The 24,105-nt window shown below is 44.9% G+C and overlaps 1 protein-coding gene across 3 annotated transcripts; it reads left to right on the top strand.

Annotated features, from left to right (window-relative positions):
• The first annotated feature begins 292 nt into the window (after positions 1-292).
• On the top strand, positions 293-23,884 carry LOC135373065 (uncharacterized). 3 transcript variants are annotated; one of them, XM_064606367.1, is made up of 4 exons: positions 293-377; positions 19,210-19,337; positions 20,348-20,422; positions 23,651-23,884. In XM_064606367.1, the coding sequence occupies exons 1-4, from the start codon at positions 359-361 to the stop codon at positions 23,762-23,764; spliced, it is 336 nt and encodes a 111-aa protein (XP_064462437.1). In that variant the 5' UTR covers positions 293-358; the 3' UTR covers positions 23,765-23,884. The 3 variants fall into 3 exon arrangements, 1 of the variants encoding a protein (XP_064462437.1); XR_010416253.1 differs by lacking the exon at positions 293-377 and adding an exon at positions 5,453-5,527 and having other exon boundaries at positions 19,136-19,337; positions 23,654-23,884; XR_010416252.1 differs by lacking the exon at positions 293-377 and adding an exon at positions 5,453-5,527 and having other exon boundaries at positions 19,136-19,337.
• Positions 23,885-24,105: the final 221 nt, after the last annotated feature.

Raw genomic sequence — 24,105 nt, 5'->3', positions numbered from 1 at the left:
TTGAGGTTCTATGACGCAGCAGCAACTAAGGCTATTTGCAACGCATACCATGATCTGATGTGGCAAAAACATGTATGAGACTATATAGCTGACAGGCAGCCAATATCTCAGTTTGCAGTTGTGAATCCTTAAAAATAGCAACCAGGGCTCATTGCCCAGCAGGAGGGCTGGGTGGAGAGCTAAACTGTGTTTATAAAACTCATAAAGATGGTGTTGACGATGGGACCCATGTTGGGGGCACGTGACCAGAATGTGGCGCACAGACAGCTTCTCCCCACAGCGTGTACACTGCGGGGGCTCCTCTTCATCCATGTGTTAAGCGTGCGTGTCCAATCCTTAATCGTGATGAAATGACCTCATGCATACGACTGTCCAGAGTAAGTGTCTGCCTTCCTATCTAGCTTTTAACCGTACGAAGTTTGTTGCTGCTCTGTTTGTTCCCAGTGTTGCTGCCCTTTCTATTTATGGTTTTTCTCAGGACACGTCTTGTTGCAGAAGCCCAGTCAAACCAGGGTGTAATTTTCCCCATGGACAGCACACTAGCACAGAACAAAATACTTTCCAACATAGAGGCCTTGCGCAGTAAAGCCTTCGTGTTGAGTAAAAGTGAAATTCTCTCGAGGCCTCAAGATGTAATGCTTCAAAATGATTCACCTGGCTTCGACAGAACTCACTTTAGGTACCTGCAAGATGCCCTAGATGGACGCGATGTGTAACATGTTGTAAAGTCTGCATACCGATTCTGCTTAAAATAAATAGGGCTCCCACTGGGTCCGTGTTAGGAATAGTCGTATACTCCCATTTCAGACTTTTCTCCCTCTTCTAACTCGCGTACGCACATACAAGGCAGTTCGTTGATTAGCCCTCCCGCTTGCAGTTCCCTTACTTGTCAAATCACTGTAGCCTCAAAGAGAAGACTGGGCAATATCCATTAGTTACCGCGTCACACACTCACTTCGTAGAGTGTGCTTATTTTCTTAGTAGTAGTACATTTTTGCGACTCCGGTAGGTGTGATTCATCCCGCGTTATCTGTTGGGTCATCCTTAGACCTAATGGCAAACTAACAGGCAAAAATGGGAGAAGTCTAGCACTCGCAAGTGAATAAAACCAGTATTTAAAGAGATTGAAACATTTATTTTACTGAAAAACAAGCTTTCGGACGGAGTCCGTCCTTTATCAGGTGCGATACATTGAACACTTGGTAGAGATATTTATACTAATGTACGTCAGAGAAAGGGGACAACGAAGGTGGTGAGGAGGAAATACAAATTCTTATTAGAGAGGACTGAGGGCGCGAAAAAGAAAATACAAAAGAAAGCGATGTACAGTAAGAGCGCAACTCCCAGAAGCTATGTTTCCAAAGGCATCCGGAAGATGGCATTGCTGTCAGTACAACAGCCCTGATAATTTTCAGTTACTTGTCAGGAAGCTGTTATCTGTTGGCGCTTAAGGGTCCACACGTCCACATTTCACAAAACTGGTGACCGCACCGCTGGTTGCCTCTTTGTCGATTCCTTATCAGTTCGCATCCTGATCTGCCTGGAAGCCCTTATCGGGCTACGCGTCTACCATGTCGGTTGGCGCTTGTTCTGATGTTCAATGTTCTGATTAAGAACATCATCACAGTTGGGTACCTTGTTGATCATTTCTTTATCTGTTGGCATCCTTACCTATCTGGTAGCTCATATCCCAAGCAGCACAATGTACTGAAAGTCGAGTGCAATAGGGGTGGACGGTATGTGCCTTATCAATGTTCTGTAGATTCACGAGTCTGTTCAAGGCCTTTCACCTACCCGTCCACCCCTATTGCACTCGACTTTCAGTACATTGTGCTGCTTGGGATCGGACTACGCGTTCCCCAGGTCGGTTGGCGCTCATCCCCAGAGTTCCCAGCGTCGGAGTCGAAACGAGTGTCGCGCCCCCAGACGATACACATAACATGAATACATCACAATCCCCCCCCCCCCTCCATTAGAAAGCGTTTTGGTTGCTTAACTTTGAGAATAGGCGACTCCTCGAAGAGCTCTAAACAGAACTCAGACCTGTCGTCGCTTCGCGGTCACCATTAATTCCTCCTCTCATACTAACCTCTGTGGAGTGGGGAAGGGTCCTGCGGCTACCGCGGGGAAAAATCCCATGTTATCATCACTTCTTCATTTATTGTTGTTGTTCTTGTTGAGAAAATGCTCTGCTGTCTCAATCCACACAGACTACTGTCGAAGCACACAGGACGCAATTTTACACCGGCGTGCTACATCTATACATGGCTTTCACGTGACGTCACACCATAGCTTTACCAGTGCCTTTCCTCTCTTTCTGGTGGACCGGCGCACCCTGCCTATACGCGTGCTTTTTTTCCGTCTTTCAGGAGGGCCGGTGCAAGCAATCTATTCTCACTTGATTCGCCTGCGCTCCTCCCCCCCCCCCCCAAAAAAAAAATGAGGCGCCCAGAAAATCGTTCCAAGAGAGCCCAATATTTAAAATTTCAAGTGATAAACAGTTTGTTTTAATTTCGAACATATATTTTTTTCTCTCTGCCCATAATTGCGCCCCACAAAAATGTTACCTCCGTGCCGACTGCTCCTACGGCCTTCTCACGACGCGCCACTGTATCGGTTTGTCTGTTCAGTCCACAACATGATCACAACTGGTTACCTTGTTGGCCGTTTCCTTATCCCTTAGTGCCCTTATCTATCTGGTAGCCCTTATGTGTCGACGAGTCTTCTGTATCGCTCGGCGCTTATCGATGATGAGCACATTCCATTCCACAAACCTGATCCCTATTCAATGCCTTTTATTAATCGTTTTCTTATCAGTTAGTATTCTTATCTATAGACGACCTGCGCCCCTACGCCGCTGATTACGTAATGACACTGCGCAAAGGATGCTGGTGGGCACTATCAGCTTTAGCCTGTCAGTCGACGCGTTTTTCCCACAACAGCAAAAGATATCCTCCAACCGGTCTCCTCGTGACGTCACATGTTTGTAAACTGAAAGTCGACTATTTGGAGGCCCTTATCAGCCGAGCTGTCACCTATATTGCCCGGTGCTTACCAGTCGGCATATTCCCTCCCATAACCCTGATCTGGTCATAAACATTATCTATGTGGAAGCTCCAAGATTAGTACTAGTCCCCTATCTCAATCGGCGCTTATCAGTACTATGTTCCGTTTCGCAATCTTGATCACGGACTGCTCGGTGCCTTGTTTATCATTTCCTATACATTCAGTATCATTGTCAATGTGGAGGACCCTACAGGGCGCGGCGTCTTTCAGATCGGTTGGCACTTATCAGTCCGCATGTATACCATCCGATACATCCTGATTGCCGCTGGGTGTCTCGTTAACCATTTCGTTATCAAGGGGTGTCCAACGTTCTGTGTGCGAGGACGCAGCAGCCACTCCTGTGATGCCACTTTGCCAGTTAGCTACGGCTTTGATATCGACTTTTTATCTGTGGTCCAGTGTACGTGTTCTGGTTGATTTATAACATGAGCTGAATTTTCGCAGTGATCATGTACCTCGTCATATGTAACGGTTTCCATTATCACTAGCCGTGAATCGTGAGTAGCCCTCCTCTGTAGCTCAGCCGGCTTGCTGAGTACAACATCGTGGTTTCAATCCCTGCCGCGGATGTTACAGTGGCACGCAGACTTGCCTCGAACAGCGGAGCGCGTGTCATCGGGCGCTGATAGACAGCTGAAAACTTGATTGGGACGATCCGCTATCCCCTTGAAAGGAGGGTCGGTACGCACAACGCATGCGATCCCCGCACCGCACCGTTTATCTGACGTATCCGTTGTGCATACTGACCCCCCCTTCACGGGGATAGTGGATCATCCCAATCTCGTTTCCAGCTGTCTATCAGCGCCCGATGACACGGGCTCCACTGTTCGAGGCAAGTCTGTGCGCCACTGTAGCAATGTGAGGGAGGTAAACGTTGCTTCCAGCACCGCGTGTCTGAAATTTCCGTCAAAAGAAGTCCAGGTGGTTGAAATTACCCTCAGTCCTACCCAGCGGCACATGCAACGTGTCACCATACTATAAGCAGACAAACCTTGCGTGTAACATGACCATTATTATTATTAGTAGTAGTAGTAGTAATAGCTAACTTCTTATCGAGAGGCAAAATATGTCTACCTCGTGGGGCCTCGTATCGCATGCGATAGCAGACAGCACTGCTGTCAGCAACCATGCTGTTATCGGGAATTACCGCGTGTTTATCCAGACCTTATCAGTGGGTGGTTCAACATTCTAACCCCTCATATCAATGACGGGCCCATAGACAAGTCAAGTGCTGCACCCATATCAGGGCAATACACTGCCCAAGCAGCACAATCTACTGAAAGTCGAGTGCAATAGGGGTGGACGGGTATGTGGAATTCCTTGAACAACCTCGTGAAACTAAAGAACATTGATAAGACACATACAGTCCACCCCTATTGCACTCGACTTTCAGTACATTTTGCTGCTTGGATACGAGCGCGAGGGATAGGCATGCACAGTCACCGATTTTGGTGAGCCATCGACGAACCTTTGTCACTCAGGCGCACCCTTATCGCTCTGCATGTTACTCTGGGTGATCGTGACAACTTCACAGGAAACTGCTGACATTTGTCTTCAAGCGTCTGAAGAAAACCCAGGGAAAACGCCCAGGAGCCTAGTTTCGTGCCCGTGTCGCCTCCAAGTCTCGGCGTGAATGCCGTCACCGGGCTGATCTGCGAAATATTGGTCAATGGATATTTCAAGGCAGTCTCAATCCCTTATCCATCCTTATCATGCTCATATGAAAACATTCAATTTCCAGTAAAGCATGTCACCATACAAGATGTCACGCAAATATCCGCGTACGTAACCGCACCTGCGTACGCCTCTAACCATACGACGGCCCTTGAAGGATCAGCTTCGGATTTTCTGTGGATATATGTGCCATGACACATAACTGGATTTGAAAGTGCAGCGTCTTCAATGTGCCAGGCGTTGAACTGAATTCCTGCGATTACAATATGTGCAGTTATGACGACTACATGCACAGCTTAAACCCTCATTATGATCACATGGATAATGAATTAAAAATTGAGATGTTAATTTATAATAAATATGAATTTAATGTTCATTTTTGAACAGTCGTATGCCTTCTCATGGGTACGTACTGGAATAACTCAGCACGGGGCAATCGAAAACTCTGTGCGTTCCAGCAAATAAGAATCTTTAGCCCACAGGAGATATGCACCGGGAGCAGTTAGCATGAAAATTGTAATCGTAATCCAGGATAATCGCATAGAATCTTAATTTTTAGCACAGCTTCCTGTTTCGTAGTAAATATCACGCAACTAATTAGCGAGAGTTTCGAAATGAAGAAGTTTCCGCCGTCTTCCCTAGAGTTTGAAACCGAAACTTTATGCTCGCATTGCAATGTCAGACTGAGCGCGATCGGTATCAGAGGCTGCTTCGGAAGTTTACGAGTTCTTGGTTGGTTCGTACCGTGTCTTGTCCTCCCTTTCAAGAGTTGAAACTACGTAAAAGTGTAAGAACCTTTGAACCTGTGTTTTTAAAGTGCTATGTTATGTACTGTATCTTGCCTCCAATCTCCTGCATGAGCGGAAGCATGAAAAAAATACGAGCAATGTCCGTAGTACATAGGATGGTGGCGACGAGAGGTCGTTGATGTGGTTCCTTTGTGTATGTATGCTGACCTAATTAACAAGGTCCATGATCATTCATTGAATATTGACTGCAAGGGGAGAGGACGGAAAAGCTAATGAAGGAGTATATTGAGTATGCTTGCTAAGTCATAACTGTGAGTTCGCCAATAAGCATTCACGTTACAGGCTTATACAATATACTCACAAAACGTATTTAAGCTAAACTGAGTATCGGACACACACACAAAAAAAGTAACTGGGTGGAGTATTAAAGACCCACTATTGAAAAGTATTTTGATAGAGCACTAGTTCTCTTAAAAGTAACCCGTTTCTTTCAAGAAGGTACTTTGGTGTTTTATTCGCTATCATTGAAATGCGGACAGCGTGAATGGCATTACCAAAGAGCGTACTTGTACACGTTACCGAAGAAAAGGATCTAATTGTGTTACCCGTTACAAAAGTAGCAAAAGGAACGACTTCCCGTTAAGCGACAGTAAAGGGCGACTCTGCGTTGCCATGGTATTACACAGCCAAGATAAACATGTCATAATTAGAAATTTACATGCGCTTTATTTGATTCCTACAATTTACATGTAATTCACTTTGAACAATATCTGATACTCGAAATGAACACGTGATGCGTTTACTTGAGAGGGGATCTGTGGAAAGACTGGATACCTGCTGTGGAAAGGTAAGGTTGCGTCAAATACAGCCACCTTTGTTTGATGCATGGAGCAGATGTGGCTGATTAGCAGGGATTGGCAGTATTTAAATACATTGTATTTAAAATCCTATTTAAAATATAAATACATGTATTTATATTTTGTATTTAACTACAGACTTGAAAAATGTATTTTGTAACTATATTTAAATACCAATTTTTGGGTATTTATTTTCGTAAATAATTTATAAATACTCGTAAATGCACAAGATACCGGTGTGTTCAATGGATTCGCGCCTCCGTTTTTTTTTTTTTCGTTTTTTTTTTGGGGGGGGGTAGGACCTCATTTCGTGAATTTTGTTCAGTATGAGTAAGTCTATGAGCCTTTGTTTATTGGCACCTGTGGACTAATTTTATTCCCCACATCACCACCAGCAATGACGGAGTATCGACCCTGGTGATGAAGCTCCACATTCACCATCTTAAAATAAAGGTGTTGTTCTTTTTTTTTTTTTTTTGAATGAGATTCTACGGTCCAGCAGAAGACGCCTAGAAGACGATATCTTCGAGAACCTTCTAATATTAAAGTTGCCATGATGATCTGACATATAAATGGTATTGTTCCTTGCTCATTTGCTGTTATGCTGGTATGTTATTTCCATAGATTGAGAAGTTACCCGTCCAAAAGAACGGGTTACGAGTTAAGTTACCATGTGAAAAATGTAACTTAAGTTAATAACGAAGTTCTTCGGACTGAAATATAACTCGCAGTTACTGAGGTACCTTAAAAAAAGAACGAGTTACTTCCAAGTTACTCCGGACACAAAATAGCATTACACAGAGTTAATGAGTTAGACCTTGAGCTGCCTGCGGAGGAATGCAACACGCTTAGATCATCTTCGCTTATATGCAACAATAGACCCCTCCCTGTTTGTGAACAAATGACGTCACAGTGTTCGACAGGGCCACAAATTTGGTAGAGTTGAATTACGCTCGAAGCTAGAAGTGAACAAGGTCGCCCCCGAAAGCCATGGTCTTGAAGGGATTACGATGGTCCCTGAAGGGGACGCGACCTTCGGTACTACACTCTTAAAAATGAACTTTACCGCGTAGCACGCTCTTAGCCAACCATAATCCCGAATGATACCGTTATCTGCCCTGATTTGTTGAAAACGGGAGGCGTACGCCTCTTTTGTGATATTTATGCTGTTCATAATTGTCACAGAAAAGGCGTACGCCTCCCGTTTTCAACAAATCAAGGCAGATAACGATATCATTCATGATGATAGTTAGCTAAGAACGTGCTATGCGGTGAAGTTCATTTTTAGGAGTGTACTTTTCTTTCAATAGGAGGCAGCAAACAAGTAGCCGTTCGTGGAACTCAGTCCTCTCCTTCCGATTTCAGTGTGTCTACCAACGTCATGCATGATGACGTTTCTCTGGTAGAGGTCTATTGGAACGCTTTGCATCTTACTCCCTGTGGGCCCACAATGGTTCAGCTTCATTTCAATGGCAGCGGGTCTTCCTGAATAAAATGCTGTCATTGATTGAATATCACGTTTTATGGCAAAAAATGCCATGACGGCACCGGAGAGAAAGCAAGAAAATATGTGCACGTGAGTGAAAAGCGAATTAAAAGTAACTCGGAACTTAACTTACTTTGGCAAAGTTACCTGAAAAAGGAACGAGTTCATCTGAAAGTTACCATGGCGCAAAAGTACAGAGTTAAGTTACAAGTTACAAAAAAAAAGGAACTTAGTTACAGTAACGAGTTACCTCGAACTCTGGTTATTTCTGTAGTTCCAGATGACACCTTCTTCACCGTATTTACGGCAGTAGTTACGGTATTTTAATACTATATTTTTATTTTGTATTTAAATACTCATATTGAAACTATTTATGCAGAGTATTTAAATTCCTTTTTCAACAAAGAATTTTGTATTTATATTTAAATACTGAAAAATGTGTTTATGCCCACCCCTGCTGATTAGTAGCGGGACTGCTTTCCCCTCTTTTTTTTCTGTAAATTCAAAGTCAAGAGCTCCTTTCTATTTGTCTATTTTTGCAGCACTGCTAGGAGGCTAAACGACATCAGCTACATGTCCACGTGAGCGAATAATACAGCGGCAGTTTTAAACTATAAAATCCGCTAAACCTCTTCGGCTACCACCTCATAACCCAGCATTTGCTCCACAAGGTCGAATGATTAGTTAAAAGCAGTGCCTCTAACGTATAATCTTTGATACGGTAAAAAAAATATGAAAGACGCTTACCTTAACATTGCTTCTTCGAATTCGATTACGACGTCTGGGACGCACTATAAGGCATTTTCTTTTGGGAAGGCAAATAAGAAGGCACGAAAATACGAGTAATAAACTTCCATCACCTTTTGTCGCCTTCGCCTTGAACATTTCGTTCAACATGGGCCACGCTGACGTGGTTGTCATTTGTGTCATCGTACTAATCAGTAAGAGTAACAATATGTGTATCTTACTAATCCAACGTATGATTCTCACTAGAGCCGACATTGTGTGTGTGTGTGTGTTTATAGTGCCTTCGTTTGGACTCGGCTTCAATAGGCGACATTGTCAATTAGTATGTGACGCATGTTAATGAGGCTTGTGCAGTGACGTTACATGTGGTCACGTGACTCAGGAAAACATATTGCCGCATCAGAGTCACACTAGAAGGACACGCGGCGAGTTGTTGCAGTATGTGTGCAATTACCAGAGGCAATTGTAAAAACACACAGCCTACAGTATGACGGCTGTGACGCATCCCCATGTTTTCCCACGTGACGTGGCTCCAAGACGCTCAAAGGCTGCGCGTGACGTCATCTGCAGGGTCCCCATTGGCCGTGTCCTCCCAATCTGCCGAATCCCAACTCGCCGAATGCTTTGAAGGCCGGGAGACAGCCGTAATCCCTTGACCTCCAAATGTGCTAGTTCGACTGGCCGAATGACCGACATGTCCCTTCCCAATTCGCCGAATTTACGTTACCAGCGTGACTTAGTGGCTAAGACCATCGCCTTCCACATCGAAATTGGGAGGTGACCCGACTGCGCTGTCTGGATGTTTTCTGTGGGTTCTCTGAGACGTTGGTAATGTTTCCTATGAAGGTGGCCCAGGGCGCACTGTCCTCCCAGAAGGGCCGGTGAGAGAAATTACAGACCCCGGGAATGCAAGACAACGGAGTCCTGCCCGTACCCCCTCCTCACGTCCCCTAGTGTTTGCAGCTGTCGGGCATTGGGTCGACGCGGCCCGTGATGAGGCCCGGGGCTATGTACCCTGGTCTTGGTTTTTTTTTTTTTCGTATTGAATCCTTGCCCACAGCTCGCATGTCTTCTCGACATTATTTCATTAACAATACGTGTGCTGTTCAGTAATTTGTTCATTTAGAGTAAGAAAAATATCTCTTCGAGACATTTCAGTCCGTTAAATTTTCTGTGCTTTTCATTTAAATATTTTAAAGGTATTTTATTTCTGCTCCTGAACCTAGAAGCCGCAAGCTCTGCGTCACTATCGTGGGAGGTCCTATCGTAGTAACGTTGTGGCTGGCTATGAGGATGATTTTGAAACCCTCTATAATCGCTTATTAACCAATTACAGCGAAAGCGTAATGCTTGTCAAGGCAATGGAAAGCCCCATGAGAGATGAACGTAGGAAGGACAGAACGTCTCACGAACAATCGAATTGGTTGATTGACGGCGTGTTAATGACATAGCGTTCTGCATGCCGGTGCGGCGGAAGACAAGTTACACTGGGAGGTAGGACCGGCAAGAGAGGGGGGGGGGGGTATGGAGCCCTGGGCCTCATCACGGGCCGCGTCGACCCAATGCCCGACAGCTGCAAACACTAGGGGACGTGAGGAGGGGGTACGGGCAGGATTCCGTTGTCTTGCATCCCTGGGGTCTGTAATTTCTCTCACCGGCCCTTCTGGGAGGACAGTTCGCCTTAGGCCACCTTCATAGGAAACATTACCAACATCTGAGGAGAACCCAGAGAAAACATCCAGACAGCGCAGTCGGGTCACCTCCAAATTTCGATGTGGAAGGCGATGGTCTTAGCCACTAAGTCACGCTGGTAACGTAAATTCGGCGAATTGGGAAGGGACATGTCGGTCATCCGGCCAGTCGAACCAGCACATTTGGAGGTCAAGGGATTACGGCTGTCTCCCGGCCTTCAAAGCATTCGGTGAGTTGGGATTCGGCAGATTGGGAGGACACGGTTGAAGTGTAAACGGACAACTGTAACTAGTAACGTGGATAACGGTTGCAGATTTTTGTAGCTGGATGCGTTATTGGTCACTTATTTTTGGCAAAATAACAAAGTCGTTACTTCGTTACCGAAAAAGTAACTCGTTAGTGGCTAACGAGTTACTTGTACAGAGTTACGTACAGCACTGCCAAAAAGCTTTGTTGACTCGCAGCAACAACTGGTTTTCAAAATTTCTATCCGATATCATGTCCAATTTTGTTTTTAACCACATTACCGGCAATACTGACCAGACGCTCTACAGATGCGAACGAATGTTCAGAAACGACACAATTGTCTTTTTTTTTTCCTTGTCGTTGCTTTAACCTGATAACAATTTATTAATATGTTACGTGCGCTCTGTGGCTACGGCTTTCGGCACGGCTCTTCTATCCTGCCTGATAGGGGTCTCAGTGGTTTACCCGCATACCCTTCAGTACAACACATGGCCTTATATATGCTCCCAAACCGTATGCGCTACTCTTTCCCAGGATGGACGTGGATATCACGAATATCTTAGACGCCAAAGCATATGTACAGCACAAAGCGCATTGCCGAGACAACAGAGAATCTTGCACTCGACCTCCGTGTCACGCACAGGGACGTATTTCAAAGTCAATTCGAAAATGAGTTTAAGTATTGAAGTTAGATTACTAAACACTCGTATTTGCAAGATACCAAGTTACTCGCAAAAGTGTTTAAGAACGCAACTTAAATAATCTACTTAAGTTACTGCACAAGTCTACATGCGTATACGTCTCGGGAAATTGCTGTGGCTCTATCACAAAACCCTCGGTTGTGCAAAACAAGTCAGAGATGGGTACGTTGTCCCAGTAAGTGTCCCGATTTCTCGGGGTTTCCTGTCCCCTTTTGTCCCCAATCTAGTAATGTTTTTGTCCCCATTATTCCAGCTCTACACGTCACCACGCACTTCGCAGATCACGAGCCAGTACACGTCACTCTACAGTTGAGCATATATGTATCTCTTTATTCAATGTACTACCACAAAAGCCCCTTGGGGCATTACATGGGGGGGGGGGGGGGGAGACAGACAAGAGAGAGAAAAAAAAGAAGGATGTACAATGCTTGTTACGCATGAACCACTAGGTAGTAAAACATAAGCAAAAACAGAACATCAAGGAATATAAGGCAACAGTGTACAGGAAAGCCTAATCCGGTTATGCTAGTTATAAATTGGTGAATGTTGATTGATATGCCTAATGAATGAGTGATGGTCCGTGATATATGCTATTTGTGGGGGGAGGTCGTTCCAATCAATGGCTGTTCTGCAGAAGAAGGATTTAGAAAATGCGTCCGTCTCGCAGTCGTAGCGGTTGACTTTGTACTGATGATCACGACGGGGAAAGATTAGCGAAGAGCGAGAGATTGGGGATATATGTGATAAGGTAGAACGTGAAAATACCTACGAAAGAGGGATAACCTTGAAATGAGACGACGGTTAGTGAGCGAGGCAAGGGAAAGCTCTTCTTTGATGTATATTATGGAGGGAAAACGAGAGTAGTCACTGACGATGAACCTTGCTGCTCGGTTCTGGATGGATTCAATTGCCCGAGAGAGATAATGTTGATAGGGGTCCCACACTGCGGAGGCGTACTCAAGTTTGGGTCGTACCAGGGAGGTGTAAGCAGGCTTTTTAAGATGTCTGGGTGCTGACTTATATTTCCGTCTGATGTAGCCAAGAGAGCGGTTAGCATTGCCTGTAATGAATTCCACGTGTTTGTTCCGCGACAGGTCAGAAGAGATAATGACGCCAAGGTATTTATATGTGGCGACGTAGGAGAGAGCGTTGTTGTCCAGAGAATAAGAGAAAAGAGGGAATTTCATTGTGTTACGACGGATAAAGAACATACAGCTGCATTTATGAAGGTTAAGGGGCATTCTCGATCTTAGGCACCAGGATTGAATTGCCAGAAAGGTCCTGCTGCAGGGCAAGTTGATCAGAGGCAGAGCATATGCTAGGGCAAATTACACAATCATCCGCGAAAAGTCGAACTGTAGAGGAAAGGTTATTAGGGAGGTCGTTAATATAGATTAAGAATAAAAGTGGGCCGAGGACCGAACCCTGCGGGATACGGGATGTGACTGCAATACGGTCGGAATGATTGTTATTACACATCACGAAGAATGACCTGTTAGAGAGGAACTCACGTATCCAGCCGAAAACAAATGGGTCGAGGTTTAATACAGAAAGCTTATGAAGAAGGTACTCATGGGGGACCTTATCAAAAGCTTTCTTAACATTCAAGAATATCGCATCGGTCTGAAGTAACGAGTCGGAATTAGTAAATAGGTCGTGTAGAAATCCGGCGAGTTGCGTTTCGCTAGATTAGTTAGGCCGGAAGCCGTGCTGCAAAGGGTGGGAAAAAGTGTTGTTTTCGAGCAGTTTAATTGTGTGGGAGTAGATAATGTGTTCCAAAGTCTTGCAACAAACACTAGTTAATGAAATTGGACGGTAGTTGCTGGCTAGTTGGTTACTTCCTGCCTTGAAAACTGGAACGACCTTCCCTATTTTCCAGTCGGCGGGGAGCACGCCTTCCTGAAGCGATTGTGAACAGATGTAGGTTAAGATTATGCTGGAGATGTGCTTCGTAATGAGTAACATTTTGGCAGAAATACCGTCATGGCCAGAACTGGTAGACGGGTTCAGTGATTCGATGATTTTACAAATGCCGTGTGATGAGATCAGGATGCCATCCATCTGAGTATGTTACCTTGGTGCTGCATAATTGTGATGACCGATTGTTGGAGGGGCAAAAACAGAGGAAAAGTATGTGGCGAACTCGGAAGCGGTATCAGAAAGTGGAATGGTTTTGCCGCCGCATCCGTAAGACGGACGCTGTCGTTAGCCTTGGGTGATATCACTATCCAGAATTTCCTGGGATTATTAACGAGGAGTGATGGCAGGTCACGTGTCATGTAATTTTCTTTGACTCGTTTAATTGGGGATTTGTAAGACACCGCGCAGGCGCGGTAGGCGTTCCAGGTGTTGGGATTATTGTGTCTCTCGGCCTGCTTGAATAAACGTTTCTTCTTGTTGAGCAGTGTTTTGATGTGTTTACCAATCCAAGGCGACTTCTGATACGAGCGGATAGATATTTCGGGACGTGCAGATCGAAAGACTTATTCAGGGTATCACGAAAGATACACCAGTTAGCCTCAACAGAACGGTGGCGGAAACCCAAGACGAAGGGTAGCGTTAATGGCTTCAACGTTCGCATTCTTGTAATTCCTGATAACCTTCGTTGTATGAACGCGATTTGATGGATGCGTTGATGACAGATGAAAATGAATAACCTTGTGATCGCTAAGACCGTCAAGAACTGATAGCGAGCTAACATCGCTGGGACGGGAAGCCAGTACTAAATCCAATAGCGAATCGCACGAGGAGGTTTGCCTGGTTGGTTGTGACACTAGCTGAGACAGGTTGAAAGTCTGAGCAAGATCGAGGAAAGCTCGCTCTTCAGATGAGGAATGGATTCGAGCGCATGCTTGATTGTGCCAGTCAATACTCGGGTAGTTAAAGTCACCAAGTAGGATGACGGGAGAATTAGCATGATTACTGGTGATATGGGCGAGAATGTCATGCAATGACTGAACAAGTGTGTTACTAGCATCCGGAGCTCTGTAACAGGCACCAATAATAATGCTTGGGTAAGTCACTGAAAGCGATATCCAGACAGTTTCTATGTCGGCAAGCACATGATGGGTAATCAGGGTGGGGCACAAAGAACTTTTGTGGTTGTGCCTTATCACTCCGACGCGTGTTGATAACAGTATTTCATAGCTAGGCCGCACTCTCCTTAGCACGGGATTCACCATGGTCATAATGGTAGCACTTTGAGTTAACAAATAACTCGTCATACTTAAGCTTAAACGGCAGGGATTGGCTTTTCCCAAGTTGGATCTTCTTGAACGATCCTCGAGATCGTTTATTTTGGCTTCTAGGGCAGTAACCCTTGTGGATGTTTCGGCATTGGATGAACGGATAACGGCGAGATCGGACTGTAACCCACCAAGAAAACCTGCCTGGGTGTTTTTGACATCAGCTACAGTTTCTTCGACTGAACGCAGTCTGTTTGACAATGCCGATAACGCGTCATCTGTAGCCAGTTGCTCAAATTGAAGGGTTTTAACATCAGTCATTACGGTTTTAACGTTGCTGTCGAGCATTGCTAGTATTTGCAAGGCGGCCAGCAGTTGCGCTCCTTGCGACTTGGTCATTGGCCTGGGATTTAACTCTACATCGCCTGACAACAAGAGTGTTTTCAACAAGTGCATACAGTGAGCATACAATCCGCAAAGTGGTGCACAACTGAGGGAGGGCAGCAGCAGCAAGCATACATCGTTATTTCTATAAGATGGTGTCAGGTCAGGACTAACCTGCAAAACAACGAGGAACCTATAAGGTGACATGCCAGAACTACTGCTGCCGTTCCCACTGAGAAAGAAGCAGCCGGTACGCGGTTTTATGTGGTCGAGCGTGAGCGTAGGTAAGGGCAGGAAGTAGGCTGGTTTCACGGTTAGAAGTGTGACGTAGGTATCCTGTCCACGAGCTGAGCGACGAAAACTATCTCCGCTTAGGAGATAGTTTGATACATGGTCCTGAGGACTGGTGCTGAGGACCATGGTAGATACATGGTCCTCAGCCGTGGATGCCGTCAGTGCCGGCATCCATAGACTGTCGTTCATCGACACGTGCGCTGGAGGAACGATGAACCGATTAGGTGACATGCCAGAACCGCTGTTGCCGTTCCCACTGATATCAGCAATAAAAGTGGCGACATCCACACACAACAGTTACACCTGCAATTCGCGGTGCACAATCATAAGCGTCCTATAATTTTATATTGTGATGTGCATCTCATAAATGCGTATCATCGTAAGAGGTCATAAAATAATATATGCAGTTTCGTTGTACGCCTTGTCGCTTTCTATCATGTCATATTTTTACGGTTCTTCGCTTTTAGGTTTTACGTTTTTTTTGTTTCGTTGTTTTCCTTTCAATTAGGAAGCGTATAAATAACAACATGGCTATAGCATACTCCTTTCGCTACGTAATTTAATTAAATATACTTTACAAGCTAATTAACGCTAGCGCTGGCTGTTCTGGTCTGAGTAGGGCATACGGGACAACAGCTTTATTTGATGAAGATGATTGGGGAGTTTCATCGCCAGGACGATCTGTTGCTGGTGGCTGAAGGCTACGTGCTCCGTAAACGGAATTATGGAATTACTACCAAACACATGTTCACTGTTTCTCTTAGAAACTGAAGAAAATAATCACCCTGTGTTCAACAGAAGAGTTGAGGTCAACGAACAGAGGTCAAGTCTTTGACAATGCGCTCTGAATTCAACTGCTAAGCTGCCATGTGGCACTGAGTCACGCTCACATATACTGTGGCATTGTTGACTTCGAATAGGACTGGTTGGTCATTAGACTCCACGGTATGTGTGGGCCTGACACTCACGTAATTGTCACACTGGCCTCTATCAACTGCTAACGGCTTTGACACGGCCTGCAAGGATGGCAGAAGGCGACTTCGAGAACGAGCTATTGATAAAAATCAAGCATAACGTATCCGAGCTACATAGGAAATATGCTGTCTTTTTACTGCAAAACTATTCACGTATTTCAAACAAAAGTATCGCGCAAAGTATCGCGTTACTTTTTTTTTTTTTTGTAACGGTAACGGTTCTCCGTTGCGTTAAAAAAAATGACTAAAAATAAATATGACTTACGGTTCGCGTAAGATGCATCGTTACTGGGGTCTACCTTGGAAAACTTAAACTTGGGTTCACCGAACGGAGACAGCGGTTTCGTGGCTATGTTCTCACGTGGACACACAGTCATTTTTTCGTCAGGCAGGTACGAAAGATTGGATTGGCTGGAGATGGGACAGGATGTTACCGACGGAACAAAATAATAAAATCTGATCTACGTGCCTGCGTGGGCCCAGTTGAAGATAACACGTCGCACTTCTGTGCGGCGCCTGAACTAGCAGCATGGCCGAGCGGGCATCCGCCTGTTGGGGATAGCCAAGGGTGTATTGTATTCTGGGAGGCGGTGAGTTCGGATCCCACAGCCACCTATCCTGTCTGAGGTTTTCCCTGGATGTTCCAGCAGATTTTCGACACGGATGTCGGCACAGTACGCATACTAACCCCCTTTCTCAGACTCCTCCCTGCTGACCTCTCTTCATCTGTTCACCTTTGTACGCCGCTTGTCGCCACGATTCCCTCGCGACACTTACATGGAATTAAAAAATAATAATAACTGCGAACATCTACTTAGAATATAACGACAAATTGAACACTCGAGATTGTTGAAACCGAAAATGTAGCGGAAACACGATGTGAGTATTCCCAAATGTTTGTATTCTTCTTACTGAAACCAAAATGAAGTCCGAAGACAAAAGAATCGTATTGTCTATGAATCACAGCCAACTCAGCAAACTATTTTGCTCTGTGCTTATGAGAGGTACGGTACACACACATATGTGGCCGGACAAAAGCTTACGGAGCACGCTCCGGCACATTCCTTTCTCAGTGTGACATGCAAGCAGCGAATAGTACCACACGGACTTGCAAACAGATGACTGCGTTTCTTATAGGCACATGTCTCTTACTTTATACGGTCCCATTAGCTGCTAACGTGTCACTCTAACGAACGGGAATGTGCCTGAGCGTGTTCCGTACGTGAACGTTTGTCCAGCACTGTACAGCTTGGGACAAAAGTTTACGGGACACTGGGGTGTCGCATTTCTCCAATGGAGCGACAACCTATCAGCAAACAAGAGTGGACACGCATGTTGAGAGATGGATGGAATTGCGGACATCCCGTTTCTTATTCGATCTCTTCCTGATATCTAGCAGGGGGCAGTTCGGATGAAGAAATACACAGGCGCCGTGTTCCGTAAACTTTTGTCCCAAGCTGTACCTGATAAACCTTATTACCTTATAAATTTCCTTGTACCTTATATCTACGAGGCGGTCGACTTTCTGGAAACCGGTACCTTATAACTAAACTTTGAAGATTCACTGGTGTGCCTTATGTTTATCAGATACAGCTTGATAACGGTACGCTACAAGGTACAGACTTTAGAGTGTTGTATATAGCGTCATATTTCGATGGCTGCATATTATGTCATGTTTCGCAGCGTTTTTTTCTTCTTTAATATACGTATTCGCCCTCCACAGTTGAATCGTCTGTTGTTCCTTTTTTGTCTTTGTTTTTTCCACTGCTCACGTTATTTCGAGAGCGATGTCATGGGCCCAAACCCGTGTTCGAGCTACAGATCTAGCATCTACGATGCTTTTAGACTGCTTAGTGCTACGCGATTAGTTGGTTCGGCTAGTACCACTTGCGTTCAGAACTGCTTCAAACAGATTGTACGACAACTATAGTCAGCTAAAGCTAAAAAGAAAGAAAGATCCATCCGTGCGTCCCTTTGAAGACATTGGTACTCCTGATGAGGACCCCTTTCTAAGTACATTGGTGTAAAAAATGACTTGGCGGTCACTCATCCTAATTCCTAATTTCTTCCTACTGGTATCAAAAGTTGAAATCTGGAAAATTGTTTCTTGGAGTTGCCTGAAGTTATGCTCGCCGAAAATAAGGGACTGAAAGTTTATGAGCGGCCGTTCTCGAAGGCAATAAACAAAAGAGCCAAGACCTGTCTCCAGGTCTTCACCCGACCTATGGCTCGGTTTCACCAACGCTGGTTATCTTTCAACCGAGATCAAGGGTTGCTAAAACTTGTAGCTAACACTCAATTCTTTTTTTACAAACATTAGTTGGTGACGCGATGAATGTTTGAGTGACAATAATTCCATTTAGTAAAGCAGGGGTGAGCGTTAAATTCAAGTTAAAGGACCGTTGATTTCGGTTCAAATGTTAATCGGCGTTGGTGAAACCGGGGCTATGGCATGCAGTTCCATCACCACCACCATCAACGGTCGTCTGGACTTCCAATAAGGGATCTACATTGTCACTTGTATAACGTTTCTTAGACACGTTTTACGTATTTATACAGTTCCAAGTTGCGCAAAATCTTGCTTTTGGGTGCGGCATTCCCGGCAGCGCTATATTTTTGCATATTTGCATGCATATCTTGCAAGATTTTGGTGTATAAAGTAAAAGTCCTGGGCCTCAATTATGAGTTTCCTGGTAACTACATCAATCCGTCCCCTCAAACAAGTACCGCAGGCAAAGAAAGCGCAGAAATGTCGTCTTTACGTGTCGGAATGGTGCACGGAATGAACAACTTTTTCATGTTTGGGCAGAGTAAGCGGTGCCCCCAGTGGGCAAGAAAACAAGATGTCGAGAAAATAAGCTATTACATACACACCCCTAGTGGAATGTATAAAAAAAAATTCACCAAAACCTAAGAGGGTCGAAGTACACCGCTGGCTGGGTTCGTCTGGAATGGCTCCGATGTCTACGTGCATACGTCACGATAACCGAAATAACACTTGTGCTTTCAGTTCTGAAAGCGGCAAAATATCTGAATTTCAGCATTTGACACGTCTGAAATCGTTGCCGTGTATTTTTCAGGGTTCAGTGACACATGGCGTCGAAATGCATTCATCACAAACGTTTTATTACGGCCTGGTCACTCTTGGACACAGGTCTAACTCTGCAGGAGGCGATAGATCTGTTGCGGGAGATGTCCACAGCACACGCTGATATCATGGCGATTCTGCAGGCCAGCGTCAACGAACCGCAGGAAATATGTCTCCAAAACCTGACTTCTCAGGTAATAAAGCAACAACACCATCAAGAACAACAACATTTTGCAGGAACAACATTTGGAACAGCAACATTGCCAAGTAATGTCAGCCTGCTTAGCATATTCTACATTGACGTGTTTACTAACTGGGGCTAAACAGCAAACGCTGTTACTTTCTGTTTTGGCAATCACCATGACCAATGTAGAACCGCAATCGCAATGTAGAACCATTTCGAGCGATGCTAGCTGAAAAAGGAACGTTTCGGACTCGCGCTGGTAGAGGTAGTTGCTGCTGCAATTCTTGCTGCCGGTACGAGTCATATACAGGGTGTCCCAGCTAACTGCGAACATATTTTTAAGAAAATATATATGACACTTTGTCCAAGATGAAATCAATTGCAGTATAGCATATGCTGAAGGGCACTCCTTAGGAGGGCATCAACAAAGTCCAAAGGCAATGTTTTAATTAACTTTAATTAATTACCTTTTTAATTATAAAAGCTACGAAGTTGTCCCACTGAGAGCGTCTGTTCCTTTCGGTCACCTGATATCGTAGCCGTTTTCAGAACAAAAATCCGTTCGATAGATCGCCCACAAAAAAAATCGTGAAGGAACGCCACTTTTTTCTTTATTTTGTTCATTGTGCATCTTCGGAGACGCGTATGTCCTTCATCCCCAACCCATATATGTACATGTTCATGGACACATGTCTATAGGTATATGCAGTGATAGCCAGGCCGTATTTAGCAGTCTCGGAAATTAAAGCGTGGTGTTGCAAAACACCCTGGGGTGAACCCTGCAGTGCAAAACGCAGTCCACCTGCCCTGTTGCAAAGGACAACACAATTACCGAGATATCTTTGTTTTATAGTCATTACAAACCTCGCACTTTATCTTGGACCATCTGCGCACGTGCCCTTTTCTGGATTTCTAGCGTGGCTTGCAATGTTGACTGAATCCAAACTCTGCATCTCGCATTTATCCGAAAACTATTAATCAAAAGATAAATAAACGAATTTACGTTTTTTTACCCTGCAGACCCCGACAGCTACCCGCCCCTGTAGCGTCCATCGAACTGAAGAAACTGGAAGCGAAGGAGCCAGCCGTGTAGCTGTAAGCAGCTTTTATTGTTATGAAATTTTATTTCCATTAAAAAAAGATCACCGTGTATGTAAATGACACCGTTTCCACAACTAACGAAGCTGACTTTATTTTCTATACTGACAATAGCACCTTGTATTTAACTTGTTGGGATCTCGAAATAATTAGGAACGCAAACCTAATACTCCAAGCGGTGAACTACTGACCGATCATAATTGATTCATGATTAAAGCCAGCAATAGTAATGCGGTTTTCTCTAGGAAGAAACCCGTACACTCTAAAAACGGAACTTCACGGCATAGCACGCTCTGCGCCAAACATTGCCATGAATGGTAACGTTAAGCACAGCGCGTATTTCCTTTCCTGCGTAAATACCGAACACATAGGGACAAGGAATTGTTATGCTCATATAATGGGTGTTAATTTACTCATCTTTAGCTACTACTTTCTGGATGGGGTACTGCGACAAAATCAAACTTTGATAGGTTATTTATACAGCGAAAGAGACTTCACACTACCATAGCGCTTTTTGAGCAACATAATTTGGTCCCAATAGATCACTTTTATGCATTGTCCCGCATGCACAAAATCCCGGCGAATTCGACTGATCGATTTCGTGCTGCGTAGTGTTCCGAGTGTGGGTTGAACGAATGAAGAGCGAAGGGAAGGACACACGAACGCAGCGCATGTTCGATTGAAGCGACCAGTGTAGCATGCACGCCTCTTCGTTTGGCTCTCCTTTCGGCCGGTCGTGGCTACCATCGACTTCTACTGGTTTTTTTCATGCCTGGCGCGCGTTATTCCAAAATAACTAAGACACATTCTTGGTAGGTGAAATACACCTTTATTTGATGCGACGTATTGACTCAAAAGTTTGGCTCATATATTCAGCCTGCGTACAGGACGTTTTCGTTCGTCGAATAGACTGCAACCAAGTTCCAACTTGCAAGACACATACACGGTCTGCTTCTGGAATCCAGCGAAGCCCACGAGTGCGTGTGGTTTCACAAATGAGCATCTTCGTTTCACTCTGGCACTGCATCGAAGGTTACACCGTCACGGGAAATACTTGTGTCTTCTTTGTCACTGTATTTGGAACTGCGACAGCGCTTGGAAGTGTTCATCAGGCGTCAGGTCACCACAGCATTCCAGTTCCGAACCGGCTAGACTGTTCGTTGGATGCTGCTTGTACCGGGAAACAGTACATAGGCAGAGTCACTATAAGTCACGAATGAACCCGCGAATACACTTGCTCTTTGCTCGTTTTTGTCAACCGACATCGGCGAGACGCGGAGAAGTTGCGACCCTGCTTGCAGGTGCCCGCTTGACCGACTGCCCACGGAAGAGTAAGCTATCAGCTATTTCGAAACTTTGTCAATCAATCCCGGAGCGCGTAACCACCTTCGGCCAATGGGCATCCGTCATGATGCATGACGCAGTAATACCACGTGACTATGACGTGGAAATATTTTTCTACTGCCGTGAATATGGGGAGCTATTGTGGCCTGCCTATGGCCGCTTAGGTGCATTGGTCATCATCACGATAAAGGCACGCTACATTGCTGTTCCTTATCGCCTGTCAACCCCGTGTGTGAACGAGGCGGATGAATACGTAATTGTCAGCCGGATTGCTGAGCGAAAGAGCGCATTGGTACTCTACTACGTATAAGAAACACGTGAATCGAATCCAGGTAGTTGCAATATACAGGGTGTTTGCTCTAACGAGTCCAGACATTATATTTAAAGCGAGCGATAGAAAAAAGCAAGTGGCACTTTTCTGCTACTTGAGCAAGAAACAGGTACTGCTTCGAAGATTAGTGCTCGTTTCTCTTTTATCGCTCGCTGTAAATAAAGTTTCTGGATACGTTATAGCAAACATCCTGTATATCAGTTGACACGTTTTTATTTTTTTTATTTATATACCTTTCTTTGTTTTTTTGTTTTTTCTGGAACATTTTTTGCTGAAGGCTGCGGTCGGTGAAACAGAGAATCCGAAAGCGTCCGACGTAAAATTTAAAAACTAGGAGTTTTATTTAATTAATGAGCGTATGCAGACGAGCTGCTCAGTGTCTACAACGCAGTGTCTACAACTCAAAGACTCAGTGTCAGAGTCTTTGCCGATGCCTCAGCGATGCTCAAAGAAAAGAAAGCCTTTCGATATCGCCACTGCTTATGCATTATTCATCCAGCGGACCTCCGTGAAAAACCCGGTGATTGTAGTGGCGATGGAATTTCCTGCCGTCGTCGGCCACACTCACCCGGTATATGTGGCAACTAACGATAAGATAACCAATAATAATAATTGGAGTACATTTACACGAAATTGACTAACACCGCTTTGTTTTGTCCTGCTCCAGCGCGTCCGCCCTGCTATGCCGAACCATCGCTAAAATGAGCGCTTCATTAGCTAAAACGACTTCGACGGACATCGAAAGCACGCGTATCTGACACGTCGCTCAGTTATATCCTATTCTGAAGCGCAGTCATTCTCAGACTTCGCATAGATAAGCTTTGACATGGCAGTTTGGCATAGCGGTTTTGTGGATTTTGATATCTGGGTAGCGCCCTCGGACATTCCCACCATCACGATCACGTTCAGCATCGCCATCGCCACTTCGATCATTCCCGTCATCTCTCATCATCATCACTCATCATTGTCACCACTGATATTAGACCCCTAGCTATGGGGTAGCGTTCCACTCCTAGAGTGGAAAACCTCCCCACTTCATCATCACAATATATATGTTGTTGTTGTTTGATATCTGGGATTTTGGGCGCTAGGATATTGTGACCCATCCAGAAAGCCAACGGGGGGGGGGGGGGGTTTGTTTAAAGCGGCACATTTGTAACCCCGTGTGACACTAGTAAATGGCGTCTTTAAATGGTGCAGACATAAGTTTGGGCTGTGTGACACTTTTGTAAAGCTTGCTCTGACAAACACATAGGTGCTCCACTAATTATATGTTTCTCGAAAGCACATAGGAAATCACTGACAAAGATAATATATGTCCATGCTTAGTCAAGAACAAAATATTTGTCGCGGGTTGCCAATATCAGAGGCAGTTTCAAAGACTCCTCGCTGCAGAACAGCTTATGCAGGAACAAAGGTTATGCAACGTGTGTGTCTTGCTTAGGAGCCGTGAACTTGTGAAGTCGCTACGGTGGCTTTTTTTGTTTATTTTTTTGCGGCTTCAGTCACATAATTATAGAAATGAAGTTCATCCGTACATTCTTCACCAGCAGAAACACGTGGACCAAGATATACCTGACTGCCAGGAAGAGGAGCTTGTTCCGGTTAGTAGCCGGACCAGATTTGGACGCACTAACAAACAACCTGAACGTTACGCACCATGACTGTGTGCACTGGGCAATTCTGTGGCGCCCCCTACCGCACTTTTTATCTGTCTATGATGCCTTGCCGAATACGTGCTGCCTCGCTTATTTTGTCAATAAAGAAGTGTCACGACTACCTGAAAGTTACTCAGCACGATCTTGGCCTCAATCATTGGGAATATTTCAACGGTGAACATAACGGTACAACGAGCTTCTTCGATTCTGCGACGTCGTTAGACGTTGCATAGTGTTGGAAACGTTCGAGGTGGAGGTCAAAATTTGCCACCATTTCCTGGAATACAGCGACGCCTATATACCAACAAACTCTTTAACAACTGGGTACATCTGGCAACAAGAAACAC

Source organism: Ornithodoros turicata, unplaced genomic scaffold (genome assembly GCF_037126465.1).
Source record: "Ornithodoros turicata isolate Travis unplaced genomic scaffold, ASM3712646v1 Chromosome20, whole genome shotgun sequence".
Classification (NCBI taxonomy): domain Eukaryota; kingdom Metazoa; phylum Arthropoda; class Arachnida; order Ixodida; family Argasidae; genus Ornithodoros; species Ornithodoros turicata.
Note: the sequence above shows the minus strand (reverse complement) of the source record. Positions and strands in the feature narration are given on the sequence as shown.